The sequence below is a fragment of the Pezoporus wallicus genome, unplaced genomic scaffold, assembly GCF_028554395.1.
Source record: "Pezoporus wallicus isolate ANWC-B61680 ecotype Strahan unplaced genomic scaffold, APGP_CSIRO_Pwel_v1 contig_2908, whole genome shotgun sequence".
Lineage (NCBI taxonomy): Eukaryota > Metazoa > Chordata > Aves > Psittaciformes > Psittacidae > Pezoporus > Pezoporus wallicus.
In genome coordinates, this window is record NW_026642179.1 from 5,307,527 (window position 1) to 5,323,304 (window position 15,778).

General features: G+C 51.8%; 2 protein-coding genes across 2 annotated transcripts in view; both read left to right on the top strand.

Annotated features, from left to right (window-relative positions):
• LOC130609289 (sodium- and chloride-dependent GABA transporter 2) overlaps positions 1 to 6,273 on the top strand; it is a 29,569-nt gene extending 23,296 nt beyond the window's left edge. Inside the window, exons 8-14 of the mRNA XM_057428109.1 lie at positions 1,502 to 1,626; positions 2,138 to 2,250; positions 2,396 to 2,533; positions 3,088 to 3,190; positions 3,907 to 4,007; positions 4,437 to 4,607; positions 5,778 to 6,273. Of these exons, the coding sequence (XP_057284092.1) occupies positions 1,502 to 1,626; positions 2,138 to 2,250; positions 2,396 to 2,533; positions 3,088 to 3,190; positions 3,907 to 4,007; positions 4,437 to 4,607; positions 5,778 to 5,897 (871 nt within the window). The 3' untranslated portion in view covers positions 5,898 to 6,273. The remainder of the gene's footprint in view (positions 1 to 1,501; positions 1,627 to 2,137; positions 2,251 to 2,395; positions 2,534 to 3,087; positions 3,191 to 3,906; positions 4,008 to 4,436; positions 4,608 to 5,777) is intronic.
• A 6,479-nt stretch (positions 6,274 to 12,752) lies between these two features.
• LOC130609290 (sodium- and chloride-dependent betaine transporter-like) overlaps positions 12,753 to 15,778 on the top strand; it is a 40,675-nt gene continuing 37,649 nt past the window's right edge. The window contains exon 1 of the mRNA XM_057428110.1: positions 12,753 to 12,889. The gene's annotated coding sequence lies outside the window, so the exon portion shown is untranslated. The remainder of the gene's footprint in view (positions 12,890 to 15,778) is intronic.

Here is a 15,778-nt window from a genome sequence, read left to right on the forward strand (position 1 = left end):
ACACCAGCATGGTGCCCCACTCACCCCAGGCCAGATGTAGCCTTTGGTGACCAGGAAGAGAAAAGGATGTGTGCAGAAGGGGCTGTTGTTTGTATGGCAGCAGTCCATGATGGCACCAAATAGCACAGACTGTTTCTCTCTTTCTGGGACAGTAGGAGCTCCCTGGATTACTTTCAGGTGAAAATCTGAATAGACCAATTTGCTCTGGCCGCTCCCTGTGTGCTACCCTCCATCACAACAGCCCACCTGCCAGGTGACTGGAGAGCACCTTCCAGCACATGCCTTTCCAAGGAGGGTTTGTCCTGTCATGCATACATCAGGGAAAAGAGGGGGAAACACCAGGAAGGAAGAACTATTTGAAATAAATGGGAATTTGCATAAAATGGCTAAGGATATAATTTGAGTGGAGAGCAGACAGTTTATAGCCACCTGAGAAATGAGGCTCTGACACGGGCTTCCCTTTGGGTTAGCTGAGCTTGATAGAGCATGACTTTCTTTACCAGCCGGGAGATGCATGGGGACTTGCATCCCCCATCCCCATCAGTCTCTCCTGCCTTAGAAACCAAGCGCAAAGGCAGAGTGATGTTGTTAGGTGCTGTGCAGCAGCCCTGGACAATGCAAAGAGCTGTACTTAGGAAGGAATAATCTGAATTTGTATGGCGTAGAGGCTCTGTGTGAACTGCACTGTCTCTCTAGAAATGGTTGCAGACCATGAACAGATCTGGTTAACACGCAGGGAGGAGCATGAAGCCCCAGAAATTCTCAGTGCCTAAAGACTGGCATGGAAAATCACACTGGATTTGCAGCGTAGCATTTAATAAAATCAGAGCAGGCCATGAAATGCCGGGAGGGGTGTGTTCAGTTTGGTTCAAAACGTCTCAAAAAGATGCTGCAAATGTTATTGTTGTCCCCAGGGTTGCAGTCGCAAGAGGACTAGGGAGACTGGAGCGTGAAAAGGAATTGGATAGATAAGAGATGTTTAGTTTAAAGAGTAGATGGATGAGAGTGAGATGAAAACAAAGACAAAAGGAAATAGATCAGAGAAAATACATTGGATGTCTCTATTAATCTTTTTCTCATAATGCAAGGACCAGGAACTATATAGGAGTGTTGAGAACCAAGAAGATTGTAACTAGTCTGAGAAATCTATTAAGGAAAAAGCATGTCCCCTTTGCAGACAAGCATAATCTCTGGTACTCCGCTACAGGAGAGAGGAGAAAGAAAAGCGTCAGGCATGTAGATGTGTAGCATGATTATTTCATGACCCAGAAGTTTAGGTGAGGAATGCACCTTTATGCTGTCCTTGGAGAAGGTTTTCCTTGGGGTTCCTGCTGTGTTGCCCACCCTGGGGCAGCTCCTGGTGCTGAGCTGAGCTGTGGGGATGCTGGGAGAGAGGCCCTGCTGTGGGCACAGTGGCTGGGTGCTGCCCTGGGGGGGCTGCCATGGGGTGTGGGTCATACCTGCGCCTTTACCTGTCTGATGCTGTGCCTTGTCTTCCTAGGGACTGCGTGGCCCTCTGCTTCCTCAACAGTGGCACCAGCTTTGTGGCCGGCTTTGCCATCTTCTCCATCCTGGGCTTCATGGCAGGGGAGCAAGGTGTGCCCATTGCTGAGGTGGCTGAGTCAGGTGAGTGGGGACCATGCTTTGATGGGGCTGTGGGGTGCTGCCACTTGACACCCCAGTGACAGGGGCATGCCTGCAGGGTTCCCATCCTGGCAGGCAGCTCTGCTCTCTGCTTCCAAAAATCGGGGAGAAGTGAATGCACAGTCATTGCAATGGCTGTGGCTTGAGCTTAATATAAGCTGGGTTAGGGTCAGGCAGCTTCTGTCTCTTGGTGGGGTTGTGAGGTGCCTGCATGGCATGTGCCCAGGCTTGTGCTGTGCTCAGAGGCTTTCCCTGGCTCCCAGCCCTTGCCGCAGTGATTCAGCCAGAGCTTGCTGTGTCCCCTGTCCCTCCCTTCCCACTGGGCTCCTCCATCTCCCGGGGAGCCTGGGCTTCATGCAGAGTGCTGGTATAACTGGAGTGAAAAGCTGCATGGTGGCAGGCTGTGCCTTGGCTGGGTGGCGGCCTCAGGGATGTCTGTGCCAACCATGCCATACTACTGCTATTGCCCACTCTGAAGCCCTTTTCCCTGCAGGGCCTGGCTTGGCATTCATCGCCTACCCTCGGGCTGTGGTCATGCTGCCCTTCTCTCCGCTCTGGGCCTGCTTCTTCTTCCTGATGGTTGTTTTGCTGGGACTGGACAGCCAGGTAAAGGCACAGGTGGAGGGCAATTCCCTGCCAGACAGAAGCCACTATCTCTTCAGGACAGGCTTGAGCTTGGCAGAGGAAGGGCAGTGGGGCTGGGGAGCCAGTCAGGATGGGCTGATGGAGGTGAGATCTTTGCTCTTTGCAGTTTGTCTGCGTGGAGAGCCTCGTCACAGCTCTCGTGGACATGTACCCCACCATCTTCCGCAAGAAGAACCGCCGTGAGACCCTCATCCTGATGGTCTCCGTCCTCTCCTATCTGGTCGGGTTGGTGATGCTCACAGAGGTATGTTGGGCTCAGACCCACTGTGTGGTGCTTGCTAGGTCTGGGTGCCCCCAGTAGAGTGGCAGCACTCAGTGGGTGGTGGGGTCATGCTGGGGCCAGGATCTTGTTTGTGAGGCCCATCCTGCTGCATAATGTCAGGAGAAGGCTGCCAGTTCTTCCCTGTGGAGTTCGCATTTTCCCTTCCAGTCATCACCCCTTATGCCAGCCACAGTCCTGACACTTCTCCAGCTAAGACTGACAATTGGAGCTCTGTGCAGCCCATGTTTTGGTTATAGGTTTATCTTCACACAAGCCAAACCTGCCCTGGAATGAAGGGTTGCAGAGACTCCTAAGAGCAGGGCAGCTGCGTGTCTCCATCAGTCCTTAAGCACAAGGGACATGGCCTTTGCTGTTGGCTAAAAGCCCACAGCAGAGAGAGGAAGGTGCCTCCAGCTCTGGGGAAGATGCTGAGTTTGTTTCCTGCTGTTGCTGGAGCTCTTTTGCCTGTGCCTGATTCCTCTCCCTTCTCTCCTTCTCTCCTTCTCTCACCTGGCTGCCCACTTGGCCCTTCCCAGGGTGGGATGTATGTCTTCCAGCTCTTTGATTACTATGCTGCCAGTGGCATGTGCCTGCTCTTTGTGGCCATCTTCGAGACTCTCTGCATCGCCTGGGTCTATGGTGAGTATCAACTACGGGGTGTCCCCAGCTCTCATCTCTCAGGCTCTGATCGGTTCATCCTCACAATGCTGGTCTCTAGCTCATCTTGGCAATTGCTTCATAGTGCAAGGCAGACCTCTAAACCCTTGCTTTGATGTCCCTGGACTCAGCTGGTGGGGGCTTCCTCACGTCAATGCCCTGAGGAATCTACTTGGCAGATATCCCCACCGTGTTCCTACATGTCCCTGCTTTTAAGGCCCTCCTTTCTTGAGGACTTGGAGCTGTCTGGGGAATCTTTTCCCAGCCTGTGTATAGAGGAGTCTGAGACAGTCAAACGTTTTTAAGTGCTCTCTGTCAGCCTTAACATTCACAAGGGATGGGTAAACCCTGGGTTCAGGTCCCAGACTGCGAGATCATAGAATCATAAAATCAACAAGAATGGAAAATACCTTTAAGATCATCAAGAACAAACTTTACCCCACGACAGCCAACTCCAACACTAAACCATGTCACTAAGAGCTTGGTCCTGCTGACCTATTGGGCTGTTCTGGGGCAGGATGATGTTCCTCCAGGACGAAGACCGAAGCTGGTCGCACTCCTGGCGAGCTCCCCAGCAGGGCTGTTGGCTATGAGGTACCGCCTCATCTTCCGGGGAGCACCCAAACAGTGGTGAAGCAGGACATCAGACATGTCCTCCTCCCTTGGTAGCAGCAAAGCCTCTTTCCTGTCTCCTTCAGGTGCTGAGCGTTTCTATGATAACATTGAAGATATGATCGGCTACCGGCCATGGGCTGTCATCAAATACTGCTGGCTTTTCATCACGCCGGCAGTCTGCATGGTAAGGGCCCGCAGGAAGACGAGCTATGGGAAGAACATGGGCAGAGCTGAGTGCCTCTGTGGTGTAGATACCCATACATATACGGAGAGATGTGAATATGTACACAGGGTTATGTGATTTGTACTATGGGAACCTCTTGTTCTGTGCGTGGCTTTGGTGGCCAGGTGTGGAGCTAAACAATGGGGAGAGGGGTCCACCTCAGTAGTGATAGAGGTGTTGGGGGGGGGGGGAGCTTCTTGCTGCCATGCCCAGTGCTGCATATGGGGCTCTCCCAGCAAAGCTTGCTTGACTGGTGTCTCCTCTGTTGCTGTCCTGGGGAGCTCTTTGTTATCATGGGGCTCTGTGCAGGCATGGGCTCACCAGGATCTCCCTTGGCTCATGGTGTTGATTTTCTTGCTCTTTTTCTCTTGGTCTCTTCTATCTCTCCAGGCAACTTTCCTGTTTTCTCTGATCAAATACACCCCACTGACCTACAACAAGAAGTATGTGTACCCATGGTGGGGAGACACCCTGGGCTGGCTGTTGGCCCTCTCCTCCATGGTGTGCATCCCTCTCTGGATAGTCTACAAGCTCTCCACCATCAAAGGCTCCCTCAGAGAGGTGAGGCTGGTGCTCTGGGATCAGGGCATGGGCTCTGCTTCTGTGTTGAAGTCCAGACTTGCAGGGGGATAATCTGTATGTGGCAGGTTAATTAGCAGGGAGTCTAGAATAAACCAATTTAATGAGTGCAATGCTATAACAGACTTGGTTTTTTAAGTTCTGCCTGGCTGAACGACTGCTCCAAGCTGGCCGTTGCCTCTTGGCACCCTTTGCTTATTGCTTCTGTCTCTTTGCAAGTACCATTAGGAAAATGTTCATTAGATGGAGAGGGTAAAGTTGATCTCCAGTGCCTTGAGTCAGCCTGGTGGCTGCCCTTGACTGAGGCTTGAGGACTTGCTCTGGGGAAGTTCCAGATCCCATGAGCACTGTGGGCAGCTGGGTTCCCCAGTCTGTGCTAAGGTCATAGGGGATGGATCACCAGGAGTTTGGAGTTTCCATTGCAGCCTCAGTGTCCTGGGGCTGCCCGGCTCCCAGAGCTGCTGTGACCCATTGCTGGCTGCCCTCAATGTGCACTGGGAGGCCAGGGAGCTGGCAAACCAGATGTAGCTCCAGGCACGCACCACATCCCTGGCATGGCTCACAGTTTCACGGGTAGGTTTCACACAATCCTGAACCCCCAGGATCCCACCCATTCTCTGCCTCCTTCAAAGGCTCAGGAATGGGTCGTGATAGCAATGGGCCCCTCACCTCTGCATCCAGCACAGACAGGGAGGAGGGGGCACAGCTGCAGGGGCATGGCAAGGGCCACGCTGCATGGTGTAGCAGGTAGCTCCTTATGCAATTGCTGTCCTAGCTGAAGTCAAACCTATGTGCACAGGGTTTCCCTTTGTAGTCTGTGCTGATGGAGGGGATGACTGGGACCTATTTGGGCACCAGCCTTTCTTTGGACTGCTTTCAAGCCCTGGCCTGAAGTAAATGGAGAACAGTTTCCTAATGTGTCTCAGGTATCTCACGACCTCAGTGCTTGTCCTGGGACAAGTGAATGGTTAGAAGACAAGTTTATCCCCCAAGTTTCTGTAGTGCTGGCAGTCCTTATTTGGGACATCTCTGGCATTTAGGGACCAGCCCTGCAGCCTTACCTGGCTGTCTAGATGATACCCGTGGCTGGAAGGGAGGGCTAAGGACCTTTTGTCCTTGCAGCTGTGTTCAATGCCTGTCTTTGCCTTCCAGAGGCTCCGCCAACTGACCTGCCCACTTGAGGACTTGTCTTCCAGGCCAGGCGTGAGACAGCCCCTTCCCTCCACCAGAGCTGACCTCCTGATGTTGACAGAGCTCGAATCTCATTGCTAGGACCAGTGGGGCTCTCCCTCTCTTCCCCCAGGGTGGTTTCTCTACAACCTTTACCACCTACTGGATAATGCAAGGATTCTTCACTTGCCGAGGAGAGAGGGATTTCTGGGCTGAGATCCCTTCTCTGGAAGATTCAAAGGGCTGAGGAAGAGGCTGCCATGGAGATGGTCTGTGTGGAGGAAGCAATGCACCTTAATCCTCTCCCTGTAGAGGGCTCTGAAGGAGCAGATCAAGCACTGGTGTTCCTGAGCATTCCCAGCCTGCTGGTGGGCAGAAAGGAAGAGCTGATCCTGGAGTGGAGAGTGTCAGAGTCTCAGAGGTGTGGCTCTGGTGTGGACTTTGGGAGCTTCTCCATTCATTCCATTAAATCCTTGCTTTTCCCCTCTAGATCTGTTCTGTCTCAGTTTTGTCTCACCAGCATCCCTTGCTCAAGGCATATTAGGCAGGATGTGTGTTAATGAGGCTGTGCTGGGCATTCAGGTCTGGCTCTGTTGCGGTGGCACATCAGTACAGGAGGGTGGCCAGAGGAGAGGAAGATCGGTTAGGATAGGGAGGAAAACACGGAACGCTAGTTTGAAGGCCCCTGCATGCGTTAGGCCTGGGTACCTGGATGAAGTGGTGAGTGCAATGCCACCTTCTGCTGGAGCCACGCCAGCCAAAACAGTCATCTGGGTGATGAGTCACTGGGCTGCTCCTATGTGGGTTTGTGTTTTCTTCATGCAGGTGAAGGCTCATGGGGAAACTCTCCCTCCTCTCTGCAGGTCTAGGTCTTTTTTTTTTTTGTGCTGACTGCCTTCCAGGTGCTCTAGAGCCAGCCGTTTTGGTTTTCCTGCCTACAGAGGAAGAGCTGCGTTGGTGAAGCAGGATCTGCATGTTATCGCTATACACAGGGCCCCTTGCTTCCAGACTGTTTGGGTAAAAAACAATACAAAAATCAAAGAGCTTGTGTTTTAAGTGCTGTAGCCCCAGCATCCGAGGAGGGCAGCCAGAGGACAACTAACCCCGGGAAGCTGGGTGGCTCCCAGGAAACCCTGAGGAAAGCTGGGGAGCTGAGCGAGTGGCCGGCAGGCTCTCGGCTTCCCGAAGCGCACACGGACACGGGTGGGCACCGTGCCACGGCTCCTGGCGCTGCGGGAAGAGGAGAATTAAAGCAGTCCGCGCAGTTAGCCACAAGGTGGCCCCAGGACCTAACCTACCGCCGCGGCCGGACCAGATCGCCCCTTCGGAAGGGGCTCCGAGCCGCGGGCTCTGCTCGCACGGTCGGGATTTGCCCATTCACTAGCCTTGGGCAGGGGTGAAATCTTCCCATGGGTAGCCGTGACCCGGCCATTCCTATTCCCCCTCTCTCCTTGTCCCGTCGAGGTTTTCTTCTCTCTGCAGTCAGCTGTACCCAACAGGGATTTGTGTCCCTGGCTGTGGCATCCACTGGTTGAGACCTCTAGGCAATGCGAAGTTCTTGGGCTCAGTTTTCCCCAGTTTAATGTTGGAGTCTGGTGGCTTAAGATGGAAAACAGGTTGATGGTGGAAAGGGGTATGAACCTCCACTTCTGGAGACTGTGGAACTCTGATGAGCACCACGTACTGAGGGGTTTGCTGCTGGGAGGATTTGTGACGGTGCAGGTTTAACATCCAGGAGGGATATCCCACTGATCTGTGGTCCTCTGGGGCTTCACTGGCTCTTCTTATTGCCAGCCTGTTTTCCCTTTTCCCAGCATGTTTTCCACTGGGGCAGGTTGGTTTCTAGGGTGTGTGCACAACCATGAGTGAACCCCTGCGGTCAGCCCTGCACCTCCCCTGTGGTACTGGCTGGTAGGAATCAAGTGAATGGAGTTCAATACAGAAGGTTTTTTTTCTGTTGGATTTTTGTGTGAATCATATTAGGAGCTCCAGCAACAGAAATTTTTATTCATGTAATTCTAACCTTAAACAGAATTATACTTTAATTTTCCAGTAATATCTATGAGAGGTATAGCCCTCTGGGAAGATATAACCCTAATAGAAAATACTAATTGTCCACAGCTATCTCCCAAATATGGCTGATGTAGAAAGTCTGCTCAGCTGCGTCTAGGCAAAGTGATAGTCTGCTGAAAGGCTCATGTCTGGTTTAGTTTCAGAGTAGTCTGGTGTCCAGCCAACTGGGCATGGGGTTTATCGATCTGGTTATGTATGAGTCAGGAAACCTCCCAGGCCTGTGTTCCTACGTGGCCCAATTGCTGAAAAGCTTCAGATGAGCTAGGCAGGTCAGATAAGCAAGAAAATAAAGGTTTTGCTGGGTATACTTAAATAAAAGTCCTATTTCTGATAGGACTTTAAGATACTGGATAGGACTTTAAGTACTGGAAGATAAAGTACTGGGACCTGCGCCACCTGGCTTGAAATATGAATTAAGTATATTCTGTATTGCTCCTTGAGAAGGTTGATGAACTAAATCTACAATTAATATATTTGAAACTTACAGATGTGGTATTTCTCACAGCACTTTTTAAGACTCCATAATTAGAGGGGACTTTGGTGAAAAAAAAGAATGTGGTGGATTTGGGAATAGGTGATTTGTCATGATTTGGAATACCTTGAAAGGGATTTTCCTTGCATTCAAGATAAGCCCAGAGGACTCCTCCTCTTGCAGTCTGTGGAAGGCTCTTGCAGATCTGATGTCCTTTAGAGAGGAGATGTGTCGTTGCTGGAGATTTCTGAGCTTCAAACTCTAAAATCTGCAACTTAACCTGAGGATTCAACTCCTTATTTTCATGAAAATAGGGATGAGAACAGCGGCACAAAATTTTTCACAGGTTGGGTTTGTTTTGGTTTATTTCAAATGAGAAGTTGACATAAAACTAAAGAAGTCCCAGGTCGTTAGTACTTGAAAGGATGACTGAGCTTTCTGTCCATGTGTCCATGAAAACCAGGCTCTGCTTTTCCCATATTACAGTGCTTACATCAGTGGTGCCTGGGGAAGAGTCTCAGCCCCCTGACTGGGCATAGGTACTGTTGACCCTGCCGTCATCCTCCATGGACAGAAATGTCCACATAGGGCAGGAGAGAGAGCTGTGGAGCAGGATGCATCTGCTCCCATGGGGAACATCCCAAACCCTGGTGCTCCCAGCACATTCAACCAGAAACCTTGAGAGGTCCTTCTCCTTTTGCCACTAATGGTATACAAGACAGTATTCTGTGGCTATTGAAGAATCATGCAGTGTGGGTCATGTTGCACATTTCACTGACAAGAAAGGTGGAAGTGTGTCTTACAGACCAGTGAAAATGAGTATATCAGAGCAGGATGTTTGGCTGAGCCCTCATCTGCTCATGTGGTCAGCAGCCTGCAGGATGGGGATCTGCATGGTGCAGATAAGGGAAGCGTGTTGGGGGAGCACTAAGATGGATTCAGGAAGTTGTTACTCCTTAGAAGTTACCAGTGACTTGGTTATCCCCTTCTCCATCTGACCTGTCTTTAGTTGCATCCCTTTGGACAGCAACATTGCGCCTCTCTCTCCTTTGTCCTTTGCATCCTTGTGCCTTCTGCATTGGTGGGATTTGCTATTACAGCAAATGTCCTATGTTGACGGGCTCAGCTGCCCTGAGGAAGGAGGGAGGGAAAGAAGGAGCAAACAGGTGTGTACCCATGTACTGCCTTTTTTCTGCAGTCCTCCTTGATGTCTGATCAACAGCAAACATTGCTTTTAGACTCGGAGAGGCTGTTAGACCATAGATGTCTCCCCAGCATTGCTAATCCTCCCTCCTGACCACTTTTATTGCCCAGTGGGGTCCTAAGCCATTTGCCCTTGTCTCATCCTCTCCTCCACCAGGGATGCTGTGGACTAGTTGACGTCTTGCCCTGTCTGTACTTCCAAAGGTGGAGGGTCCTTACAGCCTCCTCCTCTCCAGGATCGGTGCTGCAGCTGCCAGAGCTCATCATGGTTCTGTGGGGCCTCTCTGGTTCTTGTTACTTTAGTGATGTTCACTTGTGATCATTTATGGTGAAACTGCCATAGGAAGTCACAGGCTTACTTAAGCAGAAATTAGCCATAAACATAAAATATAAATAATATGAATGCCCAGGGGAAACTCCTCTGCAAGCACAGCATTTAATCAGCAAGGCAAGTTCCCAACCAAAGAAGCGGTGGTGCTGTGCCCATGGGAGAACCAGCATTTCTTTGGTTCTGTTAGCAAAGATGTCAAAGGGTTGAATTAGTCTGGACAAGCAAGGACAGTTGGGAGACCCAAATAATGGGAAAACCCAACATGCACTCCGAGGAAAGAAAAGGGAAGGCAAAAAGGGAGGCAAGTTCCCAGAGCTCATTCCCTGTGCCGGCTGAGGCTGTGGCTCCTCTCCTTGGGCTTGCTTGCAACTCTGCATCCTGCCTTATAGTCCCTCTGTTAGCCCCTGTGGGAACCTGCCTCTGCCTGGGAAAATGGCAAAGGAGGATGCTGTGCTGTGGGGAGACCTGCAGTGGGATTGTCATGTCCTTCAGCAGCCCTGTCCTACCTACACAGCCGTGCAGCCCATGGTGCCTGCTCAGGGGCTGTCTCTGCCAGTGAAGGTGGCAGTCAGTGGTCAGGGATATGTCACCCCTTCCCTTGCCCACCCCTTCCCCCCTTCACCCCTCAGATGAGACTGAACAGAGTCCATACCCCCACAGCTGAGCTGGTCAGAAGGTGACTTCTGGGTTTCACTCTGAGCCATCACACCAGTGCAATCCCTCATGTGGAGGCAGCTGCAGTGGGATAAAGGTGTCTCATACCCGCAGCAGGATTTGAAACCACTGAATTATTGCCTGGTGGGCCTCTCTGAAGCCCGAGTGCAACTTCTGGTACCTTCTGGGCTGAAAAACAGAAATAGCAGACTTTTTTTCCTGCTGGAGAGTGATTTTCGCGGATTGCTGGATGAAGTTTTCATTTAGGTTGACTTTCTTCTTCTTTTACCTTAATGTCACAGGTCATTTCCCATCTACAGTTCTGTAAAAAAAATGTGATATTCCTGCAAAACACTTCAGTGTAGATAAATCAAGATTTTAGGTCAGCTCTGCTTACCTAGGCTTATCTCAATCCCTTTTTCATATCTGGATAACCTCTACTGCACCTTTTCCTCAGCTGTGCTGGGTCACACCAGTCCTCTGTGGCATGATGGGCAGCAGCACTGTCCTTCATTAGCAGGGACAGAGGCAGCGCAGGGCCTGTGCTGTGTAGCCAGCACAAGGTGTTCACCTTGTAGTCTTTCAGGACTTCAGTGATGACTCCCAAACGGCAGAAGATGGAGTCTGCCTGCTTTGATGTTGATCCCAACCCATGCAAGGGAAGAATCAGACTGTATTTCTTTGGGTATGGGACCAATCCACTCAGCCAGCCCAGAAGGTAGGTGAAAGCTAGGGCTTTCAAAAATGGCATGTTTGGAAAGTTTAATCCTGAATTAATCCTCTACCCCCTTGGCCTCATTGCCTGAGTAGGGCCTCTAGGGCAGAGTTGGGCTGGCTCAGAACTCCCTGTCCCTGGGGACTTCCACCCTGAGCTGCTCTGCACCCTCTTTGCACTTCCCAGCAATGTGAGCTCAGACCGGCTGCCCCCAGTGTCAGCTGAGGTAGTAAATAACTCCCCCAGAGTAGAAGGAGTCATTTTTCCAGCATCGGCATCAGTGATTTATCCTGATGATCCCACCAGGCACAAGGGTGACTCATGTCACGCTCATCTCCAACATCGCTTGTCCCCAGGGCAATCCGGTGTGCTCTATCGTGGTCTGCTTCACTGGTTTCTGGCATCCATGGAGGATTCCATGGAGGGACAACATTAAAAATGACCTCTATAAAGCACACAGGCACACAAACCTACCACTTCCGCCATGTGGGAATTCAGCTCCCGTGTTGCCCACTGAGGGTGCTGGGGATGCTCATCTGGTGAGCTCTGACACAGGTGAGCAGTTTGGAACATGTGCTGATGTGTCCTAGCTTCCATCCCATGTGCTGCTGTGGTTTGACCACATGGATGTGGGAAAAGTTCAGTAGGAATTTGGAGGCATATCAACAGGCAAAGCAAAAGACAAATCAGTAATGGCAATTAATATAACATTTTTAGATATAAAATCTGAGCTGAACTGTCTTGAGGGAATAGGAAATACGGGAATGTCTACTGCTGGTATTGGTCATAGAAGCTCTGGAATAGCGCATTGGGCTGAGATGCATACAGAGGAAGCTGCCAGGGCAAAGGCACAGGGGGATTGCTCGCTTCTAGTGAGTGTACAGGCATCATAAAATAAAGACTCTGTCAGTATCTCTCCCTGCTGACAGAGCTCGGTCCTTAGGAGCTGTGTTTGCATTCACAGTGCATGGCACAGGCCTGGAGGGGTCTGCATGAGCCTGGGACAAACATCCCACCTCCACCCGCTCTCTGCCTTTTGTTCCACCTGCTTGATGGTGTTGGTGAGCCTTGAACTTGGCTTCTGAAGAAGATTTAGTGTAGTGGTCCCTGGAGATGGAGACGATCCATTCTGCACATTTGCAGGATGATTTGAGGGATGCCGCTATCCCACTAACATGCTGGTGAAGGGTGCATGTTAGCCAGCTTGGGCCATGCTGTGGAGTCTGAAAGGAGAAAGCTCCTTCCTGGTGAGGGTGGAAGGACCTGGAGTCACTCTGCTGGCTGCTGGCATTGATCTTTGCAAACTTTGGGCCTTCCCCCTGCCTGACCATGGCTGCTTTCTTTTCTTGCTTTACTGTCAGGGCCACAGTTCAAGGTCTGGAGAGCAGTATGTTGTAAGGGAGCTGGGGAGAAAGTTCTGCTGCCCTGATGCACCTCCCTTCCCATCGTCCCACCACCTGAACCACCTACATGTGAGCTGGGTGCTAGTTTGGTGGAGGGAGCTGGTGGAGGGGAGGGACGGGAGGAGGAGAGAGGGAAGTCTTCGTCTTAACTCTTGCTGTCTCTCTTTGACACTCAGTGGAAACCCTGCTTGGAGTCCAGTGGAACGGGACGGCTTGCCTGGGGTAGACCTGCACTGGGTTCAGGTGAGTTGGGTGTTTGGTCACTGAGTAGATCTGGTTGGAAGCGTGTGTAACGCTGGATGTGTGTGTCACGCTGGGAGTGCCGGTGTCTCTTGCCCTGTTGCTGCCAACTGCTACGCACCAGCTGCCTACTGTGCTATGGGGAGTGGGCCTGTAAATCTGCAAGGGAAAAGTCTTCCCAAAATTAAGTAAAGGAGGAGAGAACTGAAGGATGGAGAGCAAATAAACAGTTGGATCATCTCAGTGGAAAGGTTTTTCTTTCAATGGTTTGTAAAGGAAAGAATGAGTAATGATGCTGCTAAAGGCTGCCAGGAAGCTGCAGAGCAAGGGGATGTCCGAAGGATGGGTAATTGGTACTGAAGGCTGCAGCAGCAGAGGGAGAAAAGGACTTGGACAGCAGAAAGATTGAGAAGATACATGAAAGTGGGCCAGGCAGGGATGGCGATGAAGGACAGTGATGGCTAGGTGATAATAGGTGTGGGAGGAAAGGTGCTGGGGGTAGGGTAGACTACAGACATCTCAGCTCCTGCAGGCATAAGGCAGTGACTCTCCTTCTGTGCTGTTCTGCAGTTCCTGGCCCTGGCCCAGGGAGCTTGACTTGGGGGCTGCAGCTCTAAACGATGTGCTTAGGAGTGTGCTCCTTGTTCTTCTTGCCTTAGAGGCTTCACCAAATTTGTTCCTGTGTAGGAAGGAGACAGTGAGACAGCACATTTTTTGCATGTGCTAAACTCTGGGGATCTGTGGGCATATTTGTGAACAAACTGAGGCAGAGCACATGGGGGTTTCATAACACTTGATCTGTCTTTCCTTAAATCAACAGTGCTTTTGAAGTAATCACTACTAATCAGGGCTTTCATCTAGTGCCATTGGAAATGCCATTGCCCCAGTTTTTCCTCTTTGACAGCTGCTGATATGAGAGCCTGAACCTTGGACCTGACCTCTGCAGCTCTGCAACAGCCCAACTCTTCTGGATTCCTGGGTGCAGATGTGGGCCTTGAAGAGGGCAGGCTAATGACCCCATGCACCTTATCTCTTCCTTGCCTGTGCTCCTGGGCAGGGCTACAGAAAAGATTTGGTACCCTGGGCTGGAGATCACCCACCTCTTGCAGGGTGTGGGTGGGATGCAGTCCCACTGCAATGCAGCGTTACAGGAGGCACTGCTAGGAATGGGTTACAGTACTGCTGGAGTCATAGTCCACACACATGCCTCTGCCTGTCGTGATTTCACCTGATGTCCTGTGCACCAGCTGGACACGGCTAAGCCTGCCCAGGGTCAGACAGATAGATCCCCAGCCCGCACCTGAGCAGGATCTGGGGTGCTGGACTCCCTGAACAGGGAGCTCAGTGCATGGATGACCATAAGGCAGGGAGCCTGTGTGGCACTGCTCTGTTGCTCTGGTGATGGCTGTGCACACACACCTGGGCTCTGCCAGATAAACTGTTGGCTCCCTTCATGTTCCATGCTGGGAGGCATAAGGTAACGTGTCATGCCATAACCTCGTCTGCCTTTTGGAAAAGTTGTGCTTGAGTACTCTTCCCCATGGCCCCGGTTTCTCACCACTGATAGCAGATGCCCACAGGCTGTGCTTTTGGGAGGTTAGGCAGGCGTGCGTGCCTTGGGGGAGTTTAGCTAAGCAATGCCTAGGGCAGTGTGATGCCAAATCCCTTGCGCTGCTCTCCAAAACAGACTTTTGGAGACATTTGCTACCTCTGCTGTCCTGCCCCAAAGCAGCAGCCCCAGGGAAGCGACTGCAAGGTTCAGGTTTTAGGCGCTGCTCAGGTTAGGATTCTTGTGCAGGCCTGCAGAGGGGAGCTGCTTTGCTGCCCATCCTTCTCTCACCCTCCACCCTCAGGCTGACCTGTGTCAGCAGCCGGTGGCCGGGCCGCAGCGCTGGGGGCTATCAGCCTCCTTCCCCTCCCCTGCCCTGCCTAGGGCTGTTGGGTGGCGTTCCTTGTTCTGGGTGAGGTGGCAGCCCTATAGCCACCGTGTCCCCTCGTGTGGACTCTGCCCTGCTCCTGTGGGGCGGCTGCGGGTTGCACCGCAGGTCGCTGCCCCGCCGTGCCCCTGCGGCGCCTGTTTGCAGAGCTGCGCGGCCGCAGCGCAGCTTTCACCCCTGTGCCGTTCACCCGCCCCGGAGCCGTGCCTGTGCACCCCTCGGCTGCGCACAAGCACCTCTGACGCAGCTTGTGCACCTCTGGCCACCGGGTGAGTGGCTCCAAGGGCTCCATAGGGCCAGCCTGGCTCTGCGCCCGTAGGAGACCTGTCACCGTGGTGCTCCCAAAGAAAAAGGTGGATCTCCTCCTGGCTGCGTGCCGCGTGCCGTGGATACAACCAGAGTATGGGCTGAGTGGTGATCTTGAGAGTATACGGTTTGACGCAAAGGCTGCTTTCTGACCTATTTACGCCCTGCTTATGGACTGCATCAGTTAGTCTTTTTTTTCTAGGCTGAAGTAAGAAACCACCTCTGTGTTTCTGTAGCTGAGATCAGGGATGTGAGCCACTGACCGGCAGAGACTGAACTGGCACTGAGAACAGCAGCCTACGCTGCTTTTAGTGAGGGGTTTGCCACTGATCCTCCGAAGAGAGCAGGTGCCATTAGATACTTTGGAGGCTCTTCTGTCCTGCCAGCAGAGGACAAGGCAGGAGCCATTGGGTCCCCTCCTGAGCAGGGGGTTGTAATCTGAAGGAAGATGCTCTATAATCCTTGCAGCCTATATCAAAGATGTACATGTCATTAGTGAACTCAGAGTGGCTCTTTATCTCACTGGTGTCAGTAAGCAAACACTAACTGTGGAAGTGTTGCTCTTATTTCATATTGAAAATGTAAGCAGGATCTGGTCCTTGTAACAGCCTCCTGTGCCCCATGCCCCTTGCTGAACAGATGCTTTGAG